This window comes from Chelonia mydas, chromosome 1 (genome assembly GCF_015237465.2).
Source record: "Chelonia mydas isolate rCheMyd1 chromosome 1, rCheMyd1.pri.v2, whole genome shotgun sequence".
Classification (NCBI taxonomy): Eukaryota; Metazoa; Chordata; order Testudines; family Cheloniidae; genus Chelonia; species Chelonia mydas.
In genome coordinates, this window is record NC_057849.1 from 256,883,917 (window position 1) to 256,909,780 (window position 25,864).

Sequence of the window (25,864 nt, forward strand, 5' to 3'; positions counted from 1 at the left end):
TGTCTTGCATTTCTCACTGATTGTCTGGAACTGTCAGAGATAACTGTGCAGCAAAAACAAGCATCAAGTGATCTCAGATACTACCTGTAACTCAAGTCCTGTCAGCACACACAAACATTTAACCTGAGTGGGGTGGTATTTTTAACTCAAGTTGCCTGGCCTGTCGGGGTAGGCTAAAGCCTGAGTTAGCACAGCTCATCAATAGCTAACTTGATGGCTCTACACTGTGGATGCAGGTCTGCTCCACTTGAGTGCTCCAGCACCTTTCTACCGTTCCCCTGTGTGTCCAGAAATGACAGACAAGTTCTCCCACAATTGACTGGAAAAGAATTCATGAAGTGGCTCAGCTTACTGCAGTGAAAATAACCACGGTATGTCCCCCTACAAGTCTTAATGCCACTCACAAATGCATGCAGCACCAGCATGGACACAGCAGCTTTGGTGGTGTTTTTGCATTGTAGCTGCTCTTATGGGAGTGTAGATAACTGAAGTTAAATCTGTAGGGAAGATATACTGTTGGAAAACCTATTTTGTAGAAGAATGCCAGCACCCAAATTGCTCATCTTTTTTTAGGGTCTGCAGGGTAAACACAAAAAGCTTGCTTCATACAGTTATGAAGTGTTGCTTGGCACTGTGCTGAGTCTATTTCTGAACTCCTAGAAATCCACCTTTCCTGCTTATGTAATGTGATGTTGATCTTCCATCTTGTGCATATTTTTAGTCCTAGTTTTTACTTTAAATGTAGACTATATAGTTTCTCTTTTATATAGACCAATATATAGCATTTTACCTATATATGTGCATATACATACACTCTTTACTGGTCAGAAGCTCTGACATGTGCATTTCTGCCTTGAGTTAGGGGACATGAGAACTTCTGAAAGCTTGTGTGATCTTTCTGTGTCAGAGGCAGTGTGACAGTAAGGACAATAGGAATCTTTGGTACATACAGATTTCTCAGAAATAAAAATACAAATTTTCTGCTAAATTTAATAAAAGCCATGATTTTCAAAACAGTTAAGTGATTTTGGGTGCCAAACTTGAAACACACTAATAGAGCCTGAATTTCAGAGGATAGGTGTTCAATGCTCCCTAATCACTTTTGAAAATCTGGGCCATTCTTCCTTTATTGTTAGATAATTTAGAAGCTCTTAATAAAATACTATAAAATAGTTGTGGAAAAGCTGGAGAGCTTGCCTTTCTTTCTGACTTAAATAAATCCTGCTTCTCAGTGCTGTTTTAGGCAAAAGTGGTTGTCCTCAAGACTTTAATAAGAAGATATTGTGAATGTATTAAGTCCCCATTATGATACTTTTTAAAAGCATAAAATGAAGTTGAGGGATTAAAACCCACAAATTCCCTTCTTTTAAAAACTGTCAAGATGAATTACTGCTTATTTTTAAAGATGGAAAATGAATTTTATTGTATGCCACCAAAATGATTTTATTTACAATAAAAAGTTACGAATATGAGATTTTGCAGAAATATTACAGCACAGCTGTTGGATTGATAGAACTTTTAAAATATACACAGGCTTTTGTAAAGACGAGTAAAATGCTTGCTCTTCCTTGCAGCTTAGCAAACTTTCTTTTCAGAGATGTGATGTCGATCTACTGATAACTGTGTTGCAAACAAAAACAGGACCCCCATGCCATTGTATTACTTTGTTTACTAATTTAGAACTAATACATTATCTTCCAATGTTGAACTTGTCAGTCAAAGCAGTCAGTCACTAGGCGTAACACGTGTACTCTGGACCCCTTGAATGGGAGAAAAGCACTGGTAGACTCGATTCCTGGGTTCTGTTTGCAGCTTTTTACAGGCTTCCCATGTGATCCTGATAAGAGAGGTTGTAGGACACTTTCAATTTGAAAGTCACATTTGTATGAAATTTTACATCTATTATTGTTATAGCATTAATATAATCAATATTATAAATTGATATAAACCCCCAAGAGCAGATTCTGAATGGACTAAAATATTTGCCCATGTTCTCTTGTCTGTCAGATTAGAGATGGAAGAGATCTAAGTGCTATTAGATTGTAACAGAACACTTTCTCCAGTTTATTTCCTTTTTTTCACTTGTGTGTTTGACAGCACTTGGTGTAAAACAGCAGTTTCAGCTGTTTGTATGGGCCCGAGATTCTCCATCCATTACACAGGGATAATTTCTTACCTCCCAGGGGTGTGAGACTTAATTCATGTTTGTCAAGAGTTTGGGATCCTCTGTATTCTGCCTCGCTTCGGCAAATCACTTTAGCAAATGCTTATATCCCATTGAACTCAATGAAACTTAAGCACATGCTTACGTTTGCTGAATCGGGGCCTAAATAATTACAAAATATTGTTTTTATTTGTTACTGCAGTTTTTGACAGATGTTCTGATAAGCATATTCTTTGTAAAATATTAGAATATCCTTGTAAAATAGCTCATAGAATGAAAGAGAGGTTAAGTGATTCAAAGACAGGAGGTTCTCCAGAGTCTTAACACTAATTCCTTTTGCTTAATTTCCCATGTACTCCCGAAGGCAGGCATCTCCTGTAATCACCTTCCATTCTGTATGTCCTCACTAAAGCGAATAACTACAGCTAGATCTTCAATTTATAATTTTCAAAGCCACTGTCCCTAGCTGTTTCGATTACAGCCTGTTGTAAAGTATGTCTTCAGCTTTATGTTCCTGACTGCACGGAATTCTTGTCCTGATTTCCTTCCCTACACATTTAATCCTTGCCCGTCCACTTCCAAAAGGAGGAAAACTACTTTAAAAGAGAAACTTATCCATATGGCCTGATGTTAGACTCATCTGTCCACTATTGCTAAGTCTGGTGTTTTTGACATCACAAGTTGTTGTAATTGAATTACATTTTTAGTGTCTCTTTCAGCAGATCCTTTTGTACAGCTCTTTAATATGTTGCACATACTACTAGAAATAATTGCTTTTCAGTAATGGTACTATTTATAACTGACACACATAGACCAGAAAGCATACTTAATGCTACATGATTTTAAAATGTCTTTACAGCATGAAAGAACAAACCCTGATTCTGTTTTAATAGCTTAAAATCCAAGTATCAGAACAGAGTTTGATTTATATTTTGGTTACAAACACAGGTTCAAGCAAAAATGAAAATGTGTTTAGTTTTTACTCTTTAATTTTATGAAAGTATAGAGTAGGCGCTCCTCTTCACTCCCCATCATATGCTTGTCAGTACAACTGAAAAACGGTGGGATTTTTCGTTGCCATGGCGTAGAGCTGGAAAGTGCACTTTGACGTTTTGTAGAGCAAAGGAGAGAGTGAGAACTGAGCTGGTCTATAAACTACTAGACTTTGGGTGTGTCAGCATGACATGAAATACTTGCTTTGAATTCTGTGAAATGGGGATGTGCCAGTCTGTATGCACTCCATTTGCTCATAGACCGAAGGATGGTGGCTCTTTTCAGCAGGATAGCCTGAGATCAGGAGACCAGACAATTGTTCTGTTAATCTCCCTGGAACCCTTATGGCTTTCATGCGCAAAGAGAGCGTCTTAAAATCTTGGTCTATATCAGGCTTCAGAAAAGGAATTGTTCAAAAAGTGGTTTCTGATTTTATATGTGCAAATTCAGTGATTGGTTACACAAATGCCTTTCTGTACACACGAGTGTGGTAATAGCATGTGAGAGTGCAAATTTAGAAGCCGACTGAAGTAGGATAGCCTTTGGGAGGAAACCTCTGTGGAGTAGCTATCTCTGATGAAGGGATATTAGATATTTATTCAGCTTTCTTCTTCAAACCTATTCACAAGAGAGGGCACTTTATTTTGGGGAATTTGTAGTCCTATGCTAAAGTAAATTTGAGTTTTATTTTTAAATTCTTGTACTTCTGTGGCATAAGCATTTCAGTCAACAGCCGTATGTCTTTTGCCTATTCCAGTACAATGTAAATACATCTATGTGTTAACTGTTACGCATTTCAAAGCTTTATAAATCTGACGGTGCTATACACTAATGTAAATTAAAATAGTCTGAATACTTTGTGTATATCTGCCACTTGAATCTCTTTCCTCATGAAGAAACATGGTAAATTATATTTGTAAGCTACTGTCCATCTTCAAAATGTATGGGATACCGTCTTCCTGCTTCCTTTGCACACCCTATCCCCCCAAAACCCTCATACCTTCATCAGCCATCAGATTTCTTTTACATTAGTTGTCCTAAACTCCACCTAGTAGAATGAAATTATTCCAGGCAAGTTGAAATCTTGTTGGTCCAAATTCCCTTGGAGTAGATTAAGATCACCAATCAGATGAAAATGTGACTCACCATAGAAACAGCTCATCCTGTAGCATAGATGTGGTGAATTAACCAATCATTTTCTGGCACATTCATATTTAATAGAAAACATAGCAACAAAGATGATAGCATGACAACGGCAGCATCTGCCCAAGATAATTTTTTTGGGGGGGAGGAGGGAGCCCATGAAATATATCCCCTGGAAAGTCATTTTTAATGTATGCTTCATCACAAAAAATACTGTAGGTGGGTACAATATCCTAGAAATTAAAGTTTTGTATAATAAATGATGGTTTAGATTTGATATGACACACCTAATGGCTTACAAATGACATAGCTACAAGCAAATGAACAATCTTCCACTTGTGAAGATAAATACCATATGAGACCAAATCATTATATATTAGAATTACAGTTTCTGTGTTTTGTCAGGGGAAAAATGCACAGGATTTTTCAGGAAATAATACAGGTAGTACAGCCCAATTTCATGAGCTTTTAAAAAAATCCTCCTCGGGCTGTTGGCAGGCATGTACTTAAAGTGTACAAGGTTTGACTTGAATGGGACGTTCTGTAGGTAAAGGGGTTTTCTCGTGCACTACAAGTTGCACGATTGGGACCATATTGAGCTACCAAATACAAATTACAATCTGGGTTTGATATAAACCCCCAAGAGCAGATTCTGAATGGACTAAAATATTTGCCCATGTTCGCTTGTCTGTCAGAGGTGGAAGAGATCTAAGTCTGTTATTTCAGCTCACTTTCCTTGGCAGAGGAATGGAGAGAATGAGTGTGAATGTGTGTGCATGCGCACAGTTTGGCTGTGTCTTGATAAATTATTTGGTTTTGACAGAGAGAAGGAGCAAGAAAGGGAAGAACAGTTAATGGAAGACAAGAAAAGGAAGAAAGAGGATAAGAAAAAGAAGGAATCTACTCAGAAGGTAGGTTTGTTATTTGAAGTCTCCCTACCCCCAATTGTTAACTATATAGAACCCTGTTAAGCAAGTGTTTGCTTCTTTACTTACTGAGTCTTTGTGAAAATGCTTCATTGTCTGAAGTATGGCAATGCCTCATTGAGGATTCTGGGTTTTGTGTTAGTTTTGCTTAAAGTTAATTGTGTGGTATGGTTGGGATTTCTTTTGTTATTTTTAGAGGACTGGAGGGAGGAGGAGATTAACTGTCTTCATTATGTTATAAAGCAGTATTGTAGGGGCACTGAACAGTGGTTCTTCTGATTCTTGCACCTCCAGCTGTTTATATATACCTCTCTCTGCAGTGAAATTTTGCGTCAGCTCAAAACTTACATTTGGGAGAGGAAAGATGAGATTTTTTTTATTTTGAGGGGACATAAAAGAGAAGGAATACATGGATAGTTTAATAGTAAAGCCCCTTTCATGATCCATCTTTTTCTGAATCTTCAGTCTTAGAGAAATGTGTGTGGTTGAGGGAGGGGGAGGGGCATTGTAAACAGTTGTTGTGCCCAGCTACTGATTTTGAGCAGGCAGTTTGCTAATCAGAGTGTTACCTGAAATGGCTTCCAAGAAGTCTAGGTACTGTTTCAGGAACTGACAAAAATTGTGACATGGAAAGGGTCTGTTTGAAACATTTCCGTGGTTGTATTAATAAACATCCATTTAAACCAGGAGCAGAAAGGAATCCTCATAAGTGAAGCTAACTGCTATCTGTTCTTGCCAGGCCAAAAAAGCCTATTAATGTCACTGAGTACTTCAGCTGTTATTCTTTCAGTTATGTTGTGTGGATTCTTACTGAAAGAGGGCTACGAAATAATCCTATGCCAGTTTCACTTTGGCCTACTAAGGGCTTGTCTAAATACAGTTGTTCCTTTAATTTAACTACATTAGCTTAGGAACTGATACAGTTAACAATGCAGCCTCCAGTGTGGATGCATTTATAGTGCAGTTACACTGATATAAAAGTATTAATATCAGTACAGTTTTTTTTCAGTAAATTTACTGGAAGTTCTGATTTGGTTTATCCCCAAACTGTTACATTTCACTTCCGTATCGCTACTTAATAGTGGAGTATAAAAAATAAAAATAACTGACATTTTCTTCTTTGACTGCTTGTTCATGTCAGTTCCAGTCAGGTGTGTGTGCACCGTGTGCACAGTCAGAAATTTTTCCCTTAGCAGCTCCTATTGGGTCGGCTGTGGAGCCCCCTGGAGTGGCGCTTTCATGGCACTCAATATATGACCCTGCCAACTCGGCCCCGCCTCAATTCCTTCTTACCACCAGTGACTGTTGTTGGAACTGCGGTCCCTTGCTTAGCAAGTGCTTTCCTTAGTGTTCTTCATATAGTTAGCTTAGCCTAGTTTAGTTGTAGTTAGTCTTAGTTATTGTATATAGTGAGGTTTGGGAGCGTATTTCCCTAATCCCAACACCCCTCTCTCTCTCTCTCCCCCCGCCCCCCACACCTCCTTGGGCTCTGGTGCATGCTGTGAGCCCAAGGCTTTAAACTCTGCAGAACCTGCAGCAAGCCTATGCTAATGAGTGACCCCCATGACTTGTGGCTGAAGTGTCTGGGGGAGGCGCACCAGACAGAAAGGTGCAAGCTCTGCAGGGCTTCCACCCCAGAACTAAAAAGGAGTGAGATTTCTGATTGAAGCAGTTGCTTATGGAATCTGCCCCTTCATCCCCAGTCTGCTGCAGACCACCAGGACCCCGCACCGAACACGTCCGTATGGAGTGCCCCGGCATTGGTACGTGACATGGTGCTGAGGAAGGACTCTAGTCTGAGACACCCTGGGCACTGGCACCGCCGGATGCACAGGCAACCCAGCACCACTTGCATTCACTGGTGCTGTACAAGCGGCATAGAAAAGCTAACGGGGAGGTCCCCGGTGCATAAAGCAGCGGGACCTGCAGGCGCAGTACTGGGGCATCCAGTAAAGGAGCCCTCGGTGTCCAGGCAGCAAGAGTCAGCGCCATCGACTTCGGTTCCCACGGCACAGTGACTCCTGGGATGGGAAGTGCCAGGTGAAGGAGTTGGAGTTACCCTCCACCCCGGACACTTTTGAAGCCGCCAGAGACTTAATAGTGATGATGCCTCCTCAGCCCCTGGTGATCAGAGATAAGCCCCCGCTGCGACCAGCACCCTCTAGAAGTAAGCCGGCCATGATGCGATGGTCACCCTCTTCTGCCCGGCACCATTCGCTTCGGCACCGCTGCAGATCGCCATCCTCCAGGCACTGCCCTCTGGCACCGGACTCCATGAGGGGTTCCCCGGCACCAGCAGCACAACGCTCCTTGCCACCAACAAGGGAGAGGCAGCCATCCCCGGCTCCAAGAGAGGACTGGCATTGGTCCCTGGCCCAGGCATCTTGACACCAGTCCCCTGCATCATCAACTCGGCATAGGTCGCCGGCACAGTACCATACGGTGCCACCGTGATCATCTCAGTCGAGATCCGTGTCTTCTGCCTCGGCTGGTTACTCATACTATTCCCATCTGACAAGCGACAGAGAGAGGCAACCCCAGTGGCAACCTCTGGCGCGATGGCCTTTTTGGACCCCCTGGGCTTACCATCAGGCCCAGGGCTCCTTTTCCAGAAGCTCCTGTTCAGTGGCCTCAGAGCACCGACCACTCCAAACAGCCAAGGACTTGCTTATGCCCCGTGGTTCTGAGGCAACCTTGGTGCAAGCCCCACAGTTGGTCTAGGTCGCCTCCGAGGCAACTCCAAGGCATGACCCATTTGCAAGGCCAGGATACTGTCACCTCAGCTATGGTCACTGGAGGATCAGAAGGACCCAGTACCACTTCTGGCCTCCCCATCTTCGTCCCCGGACGGAGCGGTGGTGGGAGGTTCAACCTCGGGCCCTCCAATTGACCACAGGGCCCACCATGACCTTCTATGAAGGATTGCACATAACATGAGGTTACAGGCGGAGGAGGTGGTCGAACCTGAAGACCCCATGGTTGACATCCTTGTGCCAGAAGGACCGTCCAGGGTAGCTCTGCCACTAAGAAAAACTATCCAGAGCAATATTAAGACTCTGGCAGACCCTTGCCTCAATCCCACCTGCCTCCAAGGGCGTAGAGTGCAAGTACTTCGTTTCCTCTAGGGGATACGAGTACCTGTTCTCTCACCCGCAACCATGCTCCCTCGTAGTATCGGTGATGAATGAGAAGGAGATGGGGCAGCAAGGGCTGGCCCCTAAATCCAAGGAGTCGAAAGGATGGACCCTTTTGGCAGGAAAATCTACGCAACTGGGGGCCTGCAGCTGAGGATAGCTAACCTGCAAGCTATCCTCAGCAGGTACAACTTCAACTCATGGGCCTCCATGTTGAAGTTTAAGGTAAGGCAGTGGCGCGAACCTCACTCCAGACTTCACTGGACTCTGCGTGCTCAGCTGCCCGCACCCTTTCCTCTGGAGTAGCCATGAAGAGGAGCTCATGGCTACAGCCGTCCGGGTTGCCCCCGGAGCTGCAACAAACCCTGCAGGACCTACCATTTGAAGGTGCAGGGTTATTTTCGGAGCAAACAAACTCCAAGCTGCAGTCTCAAAGACTCCCGGGCGACTATGAAGTTGTTGGGTATGCGCACCCCGCCAACCCAACAACAACATTTCAAGCCCCAACTGCAACAACACTGCCCATATCCGCCTTGGCGGAGGCAGGATTTTTATAGGGGATGCCTGAGTCTCCTCGGCCGTATGGCAGCCTGCAGTTACGTGGTCCGCCATGGCTGACTGAGGCTTAGGCCACTCCAGGTGTGGCTCGCTTTGTCCTATTGCCTGGGACACAACAGTAGTGGTCACGGTGCCAGGGCAAGTACTTGAGTCCCTCCAATGGTGACTTGACCCTCAGGCAGTCTGCGAGGAAGTTCCATTCAACAGCCCCCAGCCCTCCTTGTCCCTTTTAACAGATGTGTCAGCTCTGGGTTGGGGCTTGCATTTGGGAGACCTCCAAACACAGGGCCTATGGTCACGGGAGGAGCTTCCCCTTCATATCAACATGAAGGAACTCAGGGCAGTACGGTTAGCATGCCAAACCTTTCAGGCCCGGCTGTGCGGTCAGTGCGTGGTAGTGATGACGGACAACAGCACTGCCATGTGTTACATCAGCAAGCAGGGTGGAGCCCGTTCCTTCCCCCATGTCGAGAAGCTCTCTGGCTGTGGGAGTTCTGCATAGCTCACTCCATTCATATGGAGGCATCCTATCTCCCAGGAGTTCAAAACGAACGAGCGGACCACCTCAGCAGATCGTTCTGCAATTGCAAGTGGTCGATCCATCCGGATGTCATACAGTTCATCTTCTAAAGGTGGGGGTTTCCCCAGGTCAACTGTTCGCCACCAGGAGCAACAGGAAGTGTCCAGTGGTCTGCTCCTTCCGGAATCAGACCTGGTTCGATGACGTTTCTGCTTCCCTGGGGAGGCCGCCTGTTGTACGCCTTTCCCCCCGATCCCTCTCATGCGCAAGGTACTTCTCAAGGTCCACAGGGACCGAACAGAGGTAATTCTCGTGGTCCCTACAACACTGGTACACCACGCTCCTGGAACTGTCAGTGGACACTCCGATTGAGTTACCACTGCATTCCGATCTGATCACTCAGGACCACGGTTGCCTTTACCACTCGGGCCTCCAGGCCCTCCATCTTATGGCCTGGAAGCCTCATGGTTAAACCCCATGGAGCGTCTGTGCTCAGAACCAGTAAGGGAGGTCCTACTTGGCAGTAGGAAACCATCTACTAGGGCCACATATCTAGCTAAGTGGAAAAAGTTCTCTTGCTGGTGTGCCTAGCAGCGTACACCTCCAGTACAGGCATCTGTACTACTTATTCTAGAGTACCTTCTGTACCTGAAACAACAAGGACTGGCAGCGTCCTCCATCAAAATACATCTCAGTGCTATCTCAGTCTTCCACCTGGGAGCGTCCGGTCGACCCGCATTTGCTAACCCCATGGTAGGCCATTTCCTCAAGGGTTTGCAAAGCCTACATCCTCAGAACAGAGAGCCTGTCCCTGTCCCCTCAGTTTTGTCCTCTCCAAATTAATGGGGCCCCCTTTTGAGCCGATAGCTACTTGCTTCCTTCTCTATCTGTTGTGGAAGGTAGCCTTCCTGGTGGCCATCACATCAACTAGGAAGGTGTCAGAGCTAAAGGCCCTTACCTCCGATCCACCCTACCAAGTCTTCCACAAGAATAAGGTGCAACTCAGGCCTCACCTAGCCTTTCTTCCCAAGGCAGTGTCACTCTTTCATACTAGCCAAGACATTTTTCTACCCTGTCTTCTATCCTAAGCCTCCTGCCAGTCAGTAGTTGAGAGCAGAGGCTACACTCATTGGATGTTTGGCAAGCGCTAGCATTGTACATCGAGTGCACTAAGCCGTTCAGGAAATCGAACCAGCTGTTCATAGCGGTAGCAGACCGAATGAAAGGACTCCCAGTCTCATCTCAAAGAATATCTTTCTGGATCACATCCTGCATCCACGCGTGCTACGAGCTGGCCAAGGTCCCAGCCCTGGCACTTACGGCACATTCCACGAGGGCACAGGCCTCAGCCGCAGCGTTCCTGGCCCAGGTCTCGATACAAGAAATTTGCAGTGCAGCAGCGTGGTCCTTGGTGCATATGTTCACCTCTCATTATGCTGTTACCCAGCACACCAGAGATGATGCAGCATTCGGCAGAGTGGTGCTCCAATCAGCGTTTCCTTAATTCCGACCCCACTTCTGGGATGGAGCTTGGGAGTCGCCTGTTTGGAATTGACATGGACAAGCACTCGAAGACAAAAAAAACGGTTACTCACCTTCTCATAACTGTTCTTCGAGATGTGGTGTTCAAGTCCATTCCAATACTCACCCTCCTACTCCTCTGTCGGAGTAACCGGTAAGAAGGAACTGAGGAGTCAGCAGGGTCCTATATAGAGCATCATGAAGGTGTCACTCCAGGGGGCTCCACAGCTGACCCGACAGGAGCTGCCAAGGGAAAACTTCCTAACAACTGTGCACGCGGTGCACACACACCTGATTGGAATGAACATGAACAACATCTCAAAGAACAACAGTTACGAGAAGGTGAGTAACCCTTATCCCTCCCCCCCCCCCCCCCCCGCCCCAAATCTAATGATGTGCAGAGCCAAGAGCTGCTTCACTAGCACCCTCTGAGAAGAAACGTGACCTATGAGGCTAGCACACTGGTATTTAGTGATACGAGAGCAAATTGGAAAGCTTGTTCCAGAAGATCAGGCTGCTCTTGTAAACTTTTAATAACTCAAGTACAGGAGAAGGAAGTAGCAAGAAGAGGCGGCTAGCTCATTGAAAAGATTATTGATCATCTTGAAACATCATTGTTGGATCTTGTTGAGTATTCAGAGTTCTGAATGTAGAAGTCAAATGCTTGCCACTTTTAGATTGTTGCCCACTGCCTGTCAAAGAATATACAACGTGACTTTCTCCAGTAGTTTGCCATTATGGTATCCACCCAAAAGCGTGGGGAAGATGATATCTGTTTATCTTCTAGAGGCTCGTCTTGTAGTAATGTTTTTAGGGGCAAAGATTTGGAGATAAGGGGAAGAAAGTCTTGATCAGCGGAAGAGGGATGAAAGTCTTTTTGCATTGTGTTCAATAACATATTTGAACACAAAGTGGTAAATAGGTTTTAGGGCAGCTACTGTTACATTTTAACACAGTGCTGATAGAGGTTGGGAAGTTGTTAAAAATTGTTGTTCTGTGTAAAAGAATTTCTTTTCTTGCCAGTGATGCATTTTTCTCACGAAATATGAGAGAAGGTAATCTACAAACAAATCACATGTGCAACTCTGCATAACAAAATGTTTGTTTTCTAATCAAAACTATTGAGGGGGCTTTTTTTCTAGCCTTGTGTCTTTCACGCTTGTCACTAGATTGTCCAATATTGTTAAATTGAGGTGGCTTCTTCCCTTTCTTCAACATAGCCCCTCTTAGTGCTCACGATCCGAGTTTCCCACAGGTAGGTAGATCATTGCAATCTATGGTGCAGTGACAAATCTCTTCAGATTTCTTTTCAAAGTTTTAGCAAAGTCATAAGGACAGAATCTCTCATTGGATGAAGGATGCAATGTAGGGTTTGGTGCAAACGCTAGAAGTAATGGGCTTAATTTGCAGGAAGGAAGATTTAGGTTATGTATTAGGAAAAACTTTGTAACTAAAAGGATAGCTAAGCTCTGGAATAGGCTTCCAAGGGAGGTTGTGGAAATCACTGGAGGTTTTTAAAAACAGGTTGGACGAGGATGCTCTAGGTATACTTGCCTCGCAACGCAGTCTGCAGGTGATGACCCTTTTGAGGCGCGCCTGGGGGGAGGGATGGCATTTTATATTTTGGGGTATGTTCTGTTTCACATACCCCAAAGAGCATCTTTCCAAAGTGGAATGATGCCGGCAGCAATTGAGTGGTATGTTTCTTTTTATTATTCTTTACTGTACAAAAGAGATCTGGCTAGGTTGGTGTAGACAATAAATAGCCTTTTACTTGTAGTGCTTCTATTATTCTATATTGTGACTGTACCGTCCAGAATTAGGGACTGGTTCAGCAATTTCTTTTAAGAAGAGGTAACACACAGCCTGACACATGATGATCTTGGGGTTTTCCCTTATTGTGTAGAGGAGCTCATGACCAACAAGTTCAAAACATGCTACAATACAAAGAATTCCAGAGAACATTCCAGTGGCATATTTGATTCTACTGTAGCTGGAAATCTACACTGCTAAAAGAATTTAAAAGTACAGCAAAAGCAAAAATGGGGCGGGGGGGTGTGTTGACTGATATGATCGTTCACTTCAGTAGGTCCATTATAGAGAGCCTGTTGCATTCATGGGATTTTGAAATCTGATGGTGCTGGAGGTATTGCAGATTCCCATTTGTGATAGTGATAATAAGACTGAAGTTGTCTTCTGCTTGGAAAAGAAAATGGCAGGGGAGAAAGGTGAAGGGAAAGACTGCAAAGAGATGCGTTGGTGCTTTTCACTGAAGTTGTCCCTGTAGGCAGCATGAGATGTCACTGTAACAGTGCTCGCTTATGGGGCTGTATGTGACATTCTTTAGGTTTCTTTTCATTATGCTTTGCAATTTGTTATGGTAATGGTTTCCTCTAATGATATTAAAAAGCCATATTTGGAGTGAACACATATTTGTGCTTTAAAATGCTACAGTGGAAAAATATCTTACAAATTATCATGAATGAAGTACTACTTCCTCTTTGTTTGTTTGTTTGGACCAAATATGTCTCAGAGGTGATAATAAATAGCCCTTGGTCCTCTTGAAAACTTTCTTTACATATTTTTTAAGCAGGGTACTTCAGCTTTTGATTGTCAGATGATTTTTAAACTGAGAGGTTGGTCTTGTAGTAATAAATGAGGGCTGCATTGTAGAGCAGCTGTTTTTTCTTGCTTTTATTAACTTCCTTGTTTCTAATTTGCAGGTCACAGATCAAAAAACCAAAGGTAAGGGATTTAATTTGTTTAAATCTATAGAGCATAGTTTTGTGTAGGCTCAGAACAGGCCTTTGTCCTTGACTAAAATTCTTGGATAAGGGAGGGAGACTCTCATGTCCCATGATGAGGCATTTCTGCCTGAGTAGTAAGCAGAAACAACATCTGTAATGGTCAAGAAGAGAACACATAGGAACATTTTCAGTCAGCCTTCAAAATGTTTGTTTGTAGAAGAAAAGTAGGCTTTTTTGAATTAAAATATCTTCACTGTGGTGATCTCTCATGAATTAGGCTAATGTTGAAATCCCTAAAAAAGTGCAGTTTTTCAGAAGTGCAGCCACCAACTGAGACAGACTAAATGCATAGAATGGGAGTGAGAGAGAGTAGTTCTTAATGAGGGAACACCAAAATGAGTAGAATACTTTCTACCTCTGTCTGACTTGAAGTAAGAGATGTTAAAGCATTGAGACTTGAATGTCAAATGGAGACAGAAAAGATGGTAGATAAGCATCATAACTTGCTCACCTGATTTAAAATATACTTGAACCTAATTTGCATCCTAGCATTGTGAAAGTAGTGGAGGAAACAGCCACTAAAAAGAGGCAGCAAAGGAGAAATAGTAATTTGGCTTAAATTAAAAAAAATTCCTAATAATTTTTGGACAATGAAACTTGCATAGGAAAGTAAGAAAACCCATCACCAGCTGTTTACAAAGATAAAAATGGGGTATAACACAATCTATTGTTCTAGAGGAATTCCTATTCTTATGGTCTTCTACTGCTTTCCTAAAAGTGTGTCTCTGCTTGTATGTAAAAGGTGAATAACATCAGTAATGTGATGTTTGGGAGAATAGCCCCTTCTAATTCTACTGTTACTTCAGTCCACAAGAGAGACTGGAGTAGTTACAGCTCTAAAATGTGTCCTTGGTTTTGGAGTCTGAGCATGTCTTTGTGAAATGTTTTGACTTCTAGCAACCTGGTTAGGATATAACAAATGCCACCTTTGTCCCTGAAGTTTTTAATGTGTGAGCTTACTTTGCTTCATTTCTAGAAACGTGGAGACTAGAGGAGTGTAGGTGTACTGGTTTTGGAATCTCCCAAGTAGATGAAGATAGTTTTGTTAAGGCACAAGCCCTAGGATTCCCTCATTTTCCCCCTCTTATCGCTTCACCTCTATTCAAAGGTCCTCAGAGAGGCCGTTAAATACAAGCTCATTTTGGCTAGATCTCATTACAGAGTTTGTAAACATTCCTGGGTCAGGCAGAGAGGGTTGCTCCAGAATGAAAGAAGGCATTTCCGTTGTCTAGCAGCTGTGGATTCTACCTGGCTTAGGGTATATTGTCACTGCCCAAAATGGTGTTTTTGTTTGTTTAGCTATCTCATTGTTAAAACAAATGTGGGTTAGCTATCTCGCTGTAAAACCCTAATGGAGATAAAGTACCAGGTAGTCTTTACCTTGATGTAACTAGGTGAGGTAAGTGCTTTGACCTCACCTGGCCTACAGTGCAGTAAAAATGACACATTCTGGTCTCCACTAAGATTTTATAGTGAGTTAGCTAACGGGAATGAGTTGTCTCCTCGCTGTACAAAACAAAACAAGAAACCCACCCATCTTTTTTTTGTAGTGACAACATATCCTTAATGAGCAAGGTAAAAGCTTGGGAACTAAATTCATATTTTCCATATGGCAGCACACAACAGTGCCCCAAAGATTAAGAAATAAGGAGGAAAACATTGCAACATTTGTATTAATCATTGACCATTTAAATTTAAAACTTGAATCTGAGATTTCACCCATGATGTCTAAATCACTGGAGAAGACAAACAAATATGCGGCTTCTGCTTAACTTGACTGGTTCCTTGATGGGGTTGAATTTGTACAGTATTCTGAGAGGAGAATAGCCATATCAAAGTTCAATTTCACTGAGTTCTTATATCCATTTGTTAGGTTTTGTATCTTATAAAATTAAAAGTTTCCTTCCTCTTGTGTTCCAGTGCCCGAAGTGACAAAACCAAGTTCAAGCCAGCCAGTGGCCGCCAGCCCAATTGGCAGCTCTCCATCGCCACCAGTCAATGGTGGCAACAATGCCAAAAGGGTGGCAGTGCCGAACGGACAACCGCCAAGCGCCGCCCGCTACATGCCTCGGGAGGTGCCGCCGCGATTCCGTTGCCAGCAGGACCACAAAGTGTTACTGAAACGTGGGCAGCCCCCTCCGCCATCCTGTATGCTACTTGGGGGTGGGGCAGGGCCTCCTCCCTCTTCAGCACCTGGAGCAAACCCAAACAACGCACAACCAGTGACAGGAGCACTGCTGCAGAGCGACAGTGGGACTGCAACAGGTAAGGAAAGCTTAGCTGAAGAAGGATCAGGTAAAATCGTTCACAAACGTGTTATGTATTAAAACTTCTAACTTTTTAGAAAAGTTATTTTACTTTACTTTTATGCTCCCCAGCACTGCTGATTTTTAACTTTTTTTGGGGTACTGGTTGTTTTAAAAACAAACAACAAAAAAAAACCCCACCAAAAACATTGTCATCAGAATTACCACACTGGAACAGAGCAATGGTCCATCTAGTCCAATAGTCTCTCCCCACTTCTGACAGCGGACAGTACCAGATCCTTTATAGGAAGGTTTCAGAGAAGCAGCCGTGTTAGTCTGTGTCCGCAAAAAGAAAAGGAGGACTTGCATCCGATGAAGTGAGCTGTAGCTCACGAAAGCTTACGCTCAAATAAATTTGTTAGTCTCTAAGGTGCCACAAGTCCTCCTTTTCTTTTTATAGGAAGGGTATGTCTCCCCTCTTTCCAACACACAATAATGCACCTCTCTAATTGGGTGGTACTGTGTAAGCTAGGATCAAATTGAAATTTGCCGCGGCCGCGCCCCCCCCCCCCCCCAAACTTATGAGCTGAAATATAAGGTATTTATCCTAGGTATTGTAATCTTTCTATTTTGTACAGGACTTCTATTTTGTTGTAGTTTGTAATGCATAAAGAAATCCTCCTTCATCAAGGTTTTTGTCCTTAGGAATTATGATATTACGTGCTAAAACACATGTAAGAGCACTGTGGGGTAAGGGGAATATAGTGTGGTGGATCACCAACTTGGAATAACGGTTGTTCCTTAGCTAGCTGATGTGCAGCAGTCTCCAGTAGGCTCTTTAGGATCTTTGATGCAATCCACCTCTCTTCCTGCTGCTGGCAGTTTTTTGCCTCTGTCTTTTCTGGCTCAGCTAAGGATAGTTACAACAGCAGTGCTTTAGTTCTAGTCAGCATAAAACTAAAGACCAAATCCATCAGTTCTGTAGATATTAGCTGCAGTGAAGCATAGCAGGTGTGGTCCATTTCTAGTCTTGCTGAAGTAGTAAGTTAGAACTCCTTCTGGTCTCTGACTTTGTCTGTTGACCATTCTTCTTGATTGTCCCTCCCAAGGTAGGACTTAGTTTCTTACAAATTGCGTGTTAGGAAGCTTTTTAGTTGTTTTCTGTAACATAAACTTTATTTGTAGGGTTTAAGTAATTTGTAGGAACTGGTCTTCCTAATGGTGATATCTTCATTTGTTTTTCTGTTGTGATATTAGATTCCAGAATAAAAGGTTGGTTTTTAGGACTTGCCCTTCTTTTGGGACAAGAGGACTATGACAGATTGCTGTGCCCAGTATATTAAATGCTAAGTGAGGGATATATGCCCCTGCTCTCTCTGACTTCATTTTTTTGGACTTAGGACCAAGTGTTTTGACTACAGTTGATGGTGAAAGAAGCTCTTTTATAAGCTTCCAGGCTATATGAAGAGTCAAGCTGACTTAAGTAGTTCCTTTTTTAAGGTCATGTTCTTGGGACAAATCAAACTCCATTTGAAAGATCTCCCTTCTGAGGAAGCTGGGTGAATCCAAGAAGCAAATTCCAGCTTCAGCTGAAGCAACGAGGGCACCTTCCTCAATATTGGGAGGTCAAGGGAAGAAGAAAAGACAGCATCATCTCTTCTCCAAAGTGTACCACTCTTTTAAATCCATCCAGATCTGTTCACCAGGACTGTGGAAGTATTATAGGCTGAGGTCTCCATAGTTCAAGAAATGGGTCACAAGTTATTTGGTATCCCAGAACCAACCTAACCTGGCAGAGTGGTGGTCATATCTATCAAAGAAGGAGGCCTAATGGATTCTCTTGAGGATGATGATGAGGAGGATAATACGAGTTTCTATTCCAACATCATCTTCTCAGGCAGACTAGTTATACCAGGTCCCTGTTTAAGGGTTTGATTCTTTTTTTCCAGTACCCAATCTCATTATTTTTGATGGCTTCTGTAAAAAGAAAAAGTAGGGCCAAGAAAATATCATAAACTTAAAGGTGCCAGGAAGATGGATAATCTCAATCAGAGGTGACCTAACAGATCATGCTGGCAAACTACAAAGTTTTTTGGGCTAGTATGACTTTATAATGTGATATATGCTTGTTCCATTGTTGGAACATCTTCCTGAGGATCTGAAGAAGGAGATTAAAGAAGTAGTCATAGAGGGGGCTTATAGTGGCAAAGCATTCTCTAGAAGTTGCCTGTGATGCTTCAGGCATAGATTCCTATTCATTGGCTATACAGCTATCACTATGAGAAGAACTGACTATTTGAAGTACTGTGGGCTGTCTTTGGATGTTGTACAATCAATATAATCTCAGCCTCTAAACCCAGTATTTGTTTTCCTGAAGCTACTTGGGGCTGATGGTTTCATCTATCCTCATAAGTCCATTTGCAATTTTAACACTGTTAATTATGCCTCAGGATGTCTGTCTCCTTTTGTATGGTGAACTAACTTGCACAGTATTTGCAAAAGGTATCTCTTTCAAATCACCAAAGGTCTTACTGAGAGATATTTCCAAGGCAGGGAGAGACCCAAATCTGAGCCAGTTGACAATCTGAAACTTTTTGAGACCAAGTTACACACACGTGCACTGATTGCTAAGAGTAATTCAGCCTTCATTCAAAATTTCTCCCCTATATTCAAAGGAAGGTAATGTGGTTATGGTGAAGGTGAACACCTATGTTATGCTCAGCAGATTGCCAGGGAAGGGTTTGGTGAAATCTTCAGTGCTGAGAAATGGTCCACCTTTGAAAATGGGTGCATCCACCAACTCATCACATGTGTGGCAATCCATCTTCTGAGCAAAGATAACACATTTGTGGATGAAATAAGCAGAAACAGCAACCTTCAACAAGAATGGGTGTTGAAAGATTTCATGGTCAAGTCCTCTTCTGCCGATAGATCTGTTTCCCACTCAAATTCTGCATTTTTCCTCCAGAGGAAGGCAATGGTCTTTTGTTGACAGATACCTCTTATTTAACAACATTGTCCTGCAAGCAAACATTATTTGTACACTACCAGTGATCCCCAGGATAAGTAACCTTCAACTTGGCCAGAGATTTTTGTCACATGGAGCTCCTAGATGTAGCAGTGAAGCCACCTTTTTGCCTCTTGTTTCTTTTCTGAGTCTTCACTTATCACCGACATTAAATATTTCACCAGTGTCCCTGCAGCTAGTAAGGTGGATCATACATCTGTTATCCTAGATCAAGTTGTCTTACAGAAATTGCTGGAGATACTATTGAAAAGTCCAAAACCTTCGACAGCAAATCCTATGCTGCTGCATGGCAGAGACTATAAATGGACAGCATAAAGAAATACACCTGTAGCAATACCTGTTAGACATTTTTGGCCCTCAATGTCTCAAGAAATCAGGACTCTGTGTATTTTGTTTACAAAAAATAACCACCCATTATTAACATCAAGTCATCTGCTCTGGTGTTAGCAAAGGTGGGAACCTCAGTGTAGACTATTCTCTAGCTCTGGCAGCTGTTTTTAGTACCACAATCTAATCTAATCAGTTGACTAGATTTGCACTGAGCAAAATTCAGTTAACACAGTGCGGAAAACAGCTACTGGAGTCAGTAAGCAGTCCATATACTGAGGCTCCAATGTCACACCAGGGTAGCTAAAACAATGGCAGCAACAGTGGAAGTTTTTGGTAAATAAAATTACTAGTATAGGCAGAGATTTAGAGTATGCATCTCAGCCTTTCATGTTCCAGTACAAGGGACCTCCTGTGCTTTTACAAACAAGGTGCTTTCGAAGGGATGTTTTAATGCTGTCCCACCTTTTTGGGAATACAGTCGAGTACTACCCAAGCTGATGCTTTCTTGATTTAAGCCTCTGGGAGAGTATTCTGTTGTCGCTCCTTGAAGACTGTGTCTTGAGGCAACATCAGTCAGGAGAGTTCTTGAGCTCCAAGCACTAATTACTGACTCTCTTTATGCGCTATTATGTAAGGATAAAAGCAATACAGGTTTACATCTTCGTTTCAAATTCATCTATAAATTAGTAATTGGTTTTCATCTGAATCAGATAAGAAACTTGCTTATCTTCTCCACATATTTGTTACCAGGGAAGGTCAGATTAGAAGCAGGCCTTCAGCTATAGTCTTAGGACAAACCCCTTCTGTAAATCCCCAAGACTATTTGTTGGGATTGGCAGGTATGGGGAGCGGCAGTTTCCTTTCAACATTTGTCAAAATGCAGCAAAACACATTCTGTGGATTAGCAGGCACTCCAGTCCTGGATGTTGTTAGAACACATTCAGGTAGATCCAAGGCAAATTATTCCTGTTGTAAAATTATGTAGAGCAGTTCCTGGGAGCAGAAACCATACCTTTGCATGCAGCATTATTGTCTGAGTTGGTCTCAAGGTCTGAGGTGCAGTTTGGGAGAGCAGCCCTGCAGTCTTTAACTAGTCTACTCCTCAAATGCCCCACCCCCAAGAGTTCTCACTGATCAGTCTTCCAAGCATGAGGATCTCTGCTTGGAAGACAGCACTCAAATATTACCTGAAGAAGAAAGAACAGTTGGTCATCTGCCACTGGAATTCTTGTATAAGATTGTCAGTGCAGTTCCACACTCCTCCTATGGCAGAGTCTGTGGTTGGAGTCTAAGAAAAGAGAGAGAAAATGAAGGTGCACTGGAGCCACATCTCCTTATATACCCTTGCCTAGAACATTTCACAGCTGAAGATGCCCCCTGCTCTGCCCCCCAATGGTCCAAGTTAACCAGAGGGTTCCATGCTTGGTGTGGAGTGTGGTTCTTGTACTGACAGTCAAAGAGCTTCATTTACAGATGAGCAACTCTTCTTCACTGAGGTCAGCTGAGAGATAGTCTATCAGTTCAGCTAGCGAACTGAAAAAGCATGGAACTTGTACTAACAGTTCTGTTTGTTTTTAATAAAAACATTAGTAATTGAACTTTCCCATTTTGTCACTTTTGAATATACAGTTAAAACAAAGGCCCTGTGTGTGTGTGTGTTTGTGTGTGTGTATATTAGAAGTATGATGTTTTTAGATGGGTGTGACTTAACTTCACATGACACTAGCCAGTGCTGATGGGGTGGTAGTTAGTATATGTGCAGACCTGTTGCCCAAGGTACAAGTATTGTTGTGAACTTCTTGCCCTACTGTATTAGCTCTACTGGAGCAGTAAGATTACCAAATATCACAGTGGTACCAGGGCTCACTACAGAATAAATGAATATAGGGAGATGGAGAATACAGTCATCTTGGGAACATTTTTAGCAGGGCATCTTGAAGGCTCTGTGGTTAGAATTGGACAGAAAAATGGCAAGCAGCTCCAGACAGAGAGAACATGGCATTAAATCAGGGACCAAAGGTTGATTTCCTTAAAGATTAGTCTGATAATGTCAATAGGGCAGTGCAACGAGGAAGGCAGAGGAGTGCTGTCAGACCACTATGGTACTAGCAGCAACACATTTGTGTACTTATGATAATCATGAAGCCAGAATTGACTGTCTAATGTTATAGTAGATCGGATTTATAGCTGATGTAAACCCAGGCAAATCCCATGGATGTCTCTGGGCTATATTCAATGCAAGTGTGTGTGTCAATGAAGTATATAACTTTACACTGATTTGGCATTCAGTGTCATTGCAAAATTAGTGTAATATGCACAGTGAGGGGAAGAAAGGAGTATGCAGCAAGAAACTCAACTTAGATTGTTTGATAAAGTGAGGGAATGAAGGGAGGGCTTGTTAAATACTATATCCTCCTGTTAGGTGCTTTTTCTGGAACACTTTCCTTTCTTCCCTTCCTTTTGTAAGTTACACTTGGTTGGCAAAGCCACTGAATGCAAAGCCAGTATAAGATGCATTACTTTACAACACGCACTCCTATTTGCACCATTATTTTATGTCAGTGCTGAATTTTGTCCAGTACACCATAATTTTAAAGCTAGCCTTAAAAAAAGAATCTGAATTTGCATCAGCAGTGGCCTTTGTATTATTAAAAAAATTACTGCTTGAAGTTGAATAACAGGGCTGTTAGCAAAAGGAACCAGTCCTCAGTGAGGTTTTAAGTGCCTACAAAATTGAATTGAGTGCGAGGATTTTTTTTTTCTGGAACACTGAATGTTTTAATAAGAGTAGCTCATGTGCCATTTTCCAGTGTAATAATCTGCTATAATCAGCTGAGTTTATAAATCTTTGAAAAACAAGGCTTATAAATGAAAACAATAACTGGTGTTGTCTGGAAATGCAATCTTTAAAGGACTTATAAATAGTAACCAATAGTAATGACCTTCATCTTTTTAGATTCAACAGTTGGAGGTGCTGCTGCTTCAAATTATGCAAATTCCACTTGGGGTTCTGGAGCCGCCTCCAACAACGGCACCGGCACCAACGCCAACCCAACTCACGTCTGGGACAAGGTGATTGTAGACGGGTCTGACATGGAAGAGTGGCCTTGTATTGCCAGCAAAGACGCTGAGTCTTCTTCCGAAAACACCACCGATAACAACAGTGCCTCGAACCCTGGCTCAGAGAAGAGCACTCTGCCAGGAAGCACCACTAGTAACAAAGGAAAAGGAAGCCAGTGTCAGTCTGGAAGTGCTGGGAACGAATGTAATCTTGGGGCCTGGAAGTCTGACCCCAAAGCTAAATCTGTTCAATCTTCCAACCCTGCTGCAGAGAGTAACAATGGACTAGGAAATTGGAGGAACTTGAGTGGGCAGGACAGAATAGGCCCTGGTTCTGGCTTCAGCAACTTTAACCCAAAAAGCAACCCATCTGCCTGGCCAGCACTGGTTCAAGAGGGCAATTCTAGGAAAGGGATTTTGGAGTCTGATAATGGTAACGCCAATGCACAGATTAGCACAGTAGGTCAGACCTCTAGGGAACAGCAGTCAAAGATGGAAAACGCGGGTGTTAACTTTGTTGTCTCTGGCAGAGAACAGGCTCAAATACATAACACTGATGGACCAAAAAATGGAAACACTAACTCCTTGAACTTAAGTTCGCCAAACCCTATGGAGAATAAGGGAATGCCCTTTGAAATGGGCTTGGGGAACCCCTCCAGAAGCACTGATGCCCCTTCACAAAGCACTGGAGAAAGAAAGACTGGGAGTGTTGGATCTTGGGGTACATCTAGGGGGCCTTCTGGAACTGACACAGCCGCTGGACAAAGCAATTCTGGAAACCATGGGAACAATGGAAAGGATAGAGAGGACTCCTGGAAAGGAGTTTCTGTTCAAAAACCTAATGGGTCAAGAAATGATTCTTGGGATAACAACAACAGGTCTATGGGTGGTGGGTCTTGGAACTTTGGCCCTCAGCACTCAAATGAAAACAAATGGGGTGAAGGGAACAAATTGACATCTGGGGTCTCTCAGGGAGAATGGAAACAGCCGTCTGGGTCTGATGAACTGAAGATTGGAGAATGGAGTGGTCCAAACCAACCAAATTCTAGCACTGGAGCATGGGACAATCAAAAGGGCCACCCCCTTCCTGAAAACCAAGGCAATTCCCAGGCTCCCTGTTGGGGAAGATCTTCCAGCTCTACAGGAAGTGAGGTTGGAGGTCAAAGCACTGGAAGCAACCACAAAGCAGGAAGTAGTGACAGTCACAATTCTGGACGCCGATCATACAGGCCTACGCATCCTGATTGCCAGGCAGTCTTGCAGACTTTGCTGAGCAGGACTGATTTGGACCCCCGTGTGCTTTCAAACACTGGCTGGGGCCAAACTCAAATTAAGCAAGATACAGTTTGGGATATTGAAGAGATGCCAAGGCCTGAGGGGAAATCTGATAAAGGAACTGAGGGGTGGGAGAGCTCTGCCACACAGACAAAGAACTCAGGGGGCTGGGGAGATGCACCCAGCCAAAGCAATCAAAACAAGTCTGGATGGGGTGAGCTCTCAACCCCCACAGAGTGGAAGGACCCCAAAAACACAGGAGGGTGGAATGACTATAAGAACAACAATTCTTCTAGCTGGGGAGGAGTAAGACCAGAAGAAAAGACCTCTTCCTCTTGGAATGACAATTCCAACAAGGATCAAGGGTGGGGTGGACGGCAACCTAATCAAGGATGGTCTTCAGGAAAGAACGGTTGGGGAGAGGAAGTTGACCAAACGAAAAACAGTAACTGGGAAGGTGCAGGAAACAAACCAGTGTCGGGTTGGGGTGAAGGTGGGCAAAATGAGATTGGGACTTGGGGTAATGGTGCAAATGCAAATGCTGCTTCAAAGGGTGGATGGGATGATTGTAAAAGAACGCCAGCATGGAATGAGACTGGTCGACAGTCCAGTTCCTGGAATAAGCAGCACCAGCAGCAGCAGGAGGCTTCTGGCTCCTGGGGTCCTCCACCACCACCACCTCCAAGTAATGGGCGACCTCCAAATCCAAACTGGAACAGTGGGCCACAGCCAGCGGCCCCCAAGGATGAGGAACCCAGTGGCTGGGAAGAACCGTCTCCACAGTCGATCAGTCGGAAAATGGATATTGATGATGGCACTTCAGCATGGGGAGACCCTAGCAGTTATAACTACAAGAATGTGAACCTGTGGGACAAGAACTCGCAAGGGGGACAGGCTCCACGAGAACAAAGCCTGCCTACTCCAATGACTAGCAAATCAACAGCATCAGGTACCGTTTTGCTTCCTTCTCTTCAGCAAATTGAGAGACTAAATGTCTAAACCAGGGGTTCTCAAACTGGGGGTCATGACCCCTTGGAGTCATGAGATTATTATGTGGGGGGGTTGTGAGATGTCAGCCTCCATCCCCAAACCCTGCTTCATGTCCATCATTTATAATAGTGTTAAATGTAAAAATGTGTTTTTAATTTATAAAGGGGGGGCACACTCAGGCTTGCTGTGTGAAAGGGGTGACCAATACAGAAGTTTGAAAACCATTGGTCTAAACAAATGTTGAGTATGCAACCTCCAAATCCATAGCTAGTTTTACCCCATTAGCAAAATTAAACTCTCATTTGAGTATTTGGCTTGTGCATGTTGATAACTTATCAACAGTTCTGTTCAGAAAAGTGACTGTAAAAATGGAACTACTGAGTGTCACCATTATTGTACTTTAATGACGTCCATCTGAACATTGCTCCGTTTTACAAGTAAAAGGATGTTTTCTTTAGCTAACTAGCCTGCAAGCTCCACCTAAGCTCTGAGAGGCAAGATGTGTTCTTATTAGTTTGTGCATCATTACCAGTAAAAGATTTTGCAGGCCAAATTCTGCCCTCACTTATATCTGTAAAACCCCATTGTCTTCAGAGAAATTGCATGTATTCAACTTAAAACACGATTGTGCTCTGCATTTAGAATTTAGTTAATAATCGAGATCATATGTGAGCCAGATTATAACCTGTTTTACTCTCCCATAGCTGTCCTGTGTCATCAAGAATAAAAAATAGTAATTTTTTTTTTTTTTGCTTCTAAAGTAAGCAGCTAAGAGTTAGAATACAGAGAGTAGAATGATAAGGTACCATTTTTACATAGTAATTTTTCTGACCATGTCACACTTTAAAGGATATTTATTTTTTGATGTGCACTTAAATTTATCCCTGTTCTTCAGTATATTAAACTTCCGTACAGCCTGGTACTAATAACTGGTCATGGGAAAAGTTATCTGAGTAAGTTAGCATCAGGGATAGGCTTCACATCTAACTTGATACTATAATAATATTGTTTTTCATAGCATTTCTAAAGTGAAGGTCCTCTTCCTTTTCATTCCTAGAACTGAGAGTCAGGTCCCTGCCCTGGGTGTAGTGTTTGCAGCTGAGTAATCCCAGTTTACGCTTTTTAATAGCATGAGCTACACCAGAAAAGCAGAAGTAGTAGGTTTTTTG

General features: G+C 43.1%; 1 protein-coding gene and 1 long non-coding RNA gene across 14 annotated transcripts in view; one reads left to right on the forward strand and one right to left on the reverse strand.

Moving 5' to 3' along the window:
* TNRC6B (trinucleotide repeat containing adaptor 6B) overlaps positions 1–25,864 on the forward strand; it is a 233,827-nt gene that overhangs the window by 145,309 nt on the left and 62,654 nt on the right. For all 13 annotated transcript variants that reach the window (XM_043543759.1, XM_043543761.1, XM_043543765.1 and 10 more), the window contains 4 exons: positions 5,124–5,211; positions 13,683–13,704; positions 15,687–16,031; positions 22,327–24,654. In XM_043543759.1, coding sequence (XP_043399694.1) covers positions 5,124–5,211; positions 13,683–13,704; positions 15,687–16,031; positions 22,327–24,654 — 2,783 coding nt within the window. The remainder of the gene's footprint in view (positions 1–5,123; positions 5,212–13,682; positions 13,705–15,686; positions 16,032–22,326; positions 24,655–25,864) is intronic.
* On the reverse strand, positions 1,425–22,433 carry LOC119564005. The gene is made up of 3 exons (XR_005222864.1): positions 22,313–22,433; positions 20,558–20,658; positions 1,425–1,837 (listed from the first exon to the last, which is right to left on the reverse strand). It is a non-coding gene; the product is annotated as an uncharacterized LOC119564005 (long non-coding RNA).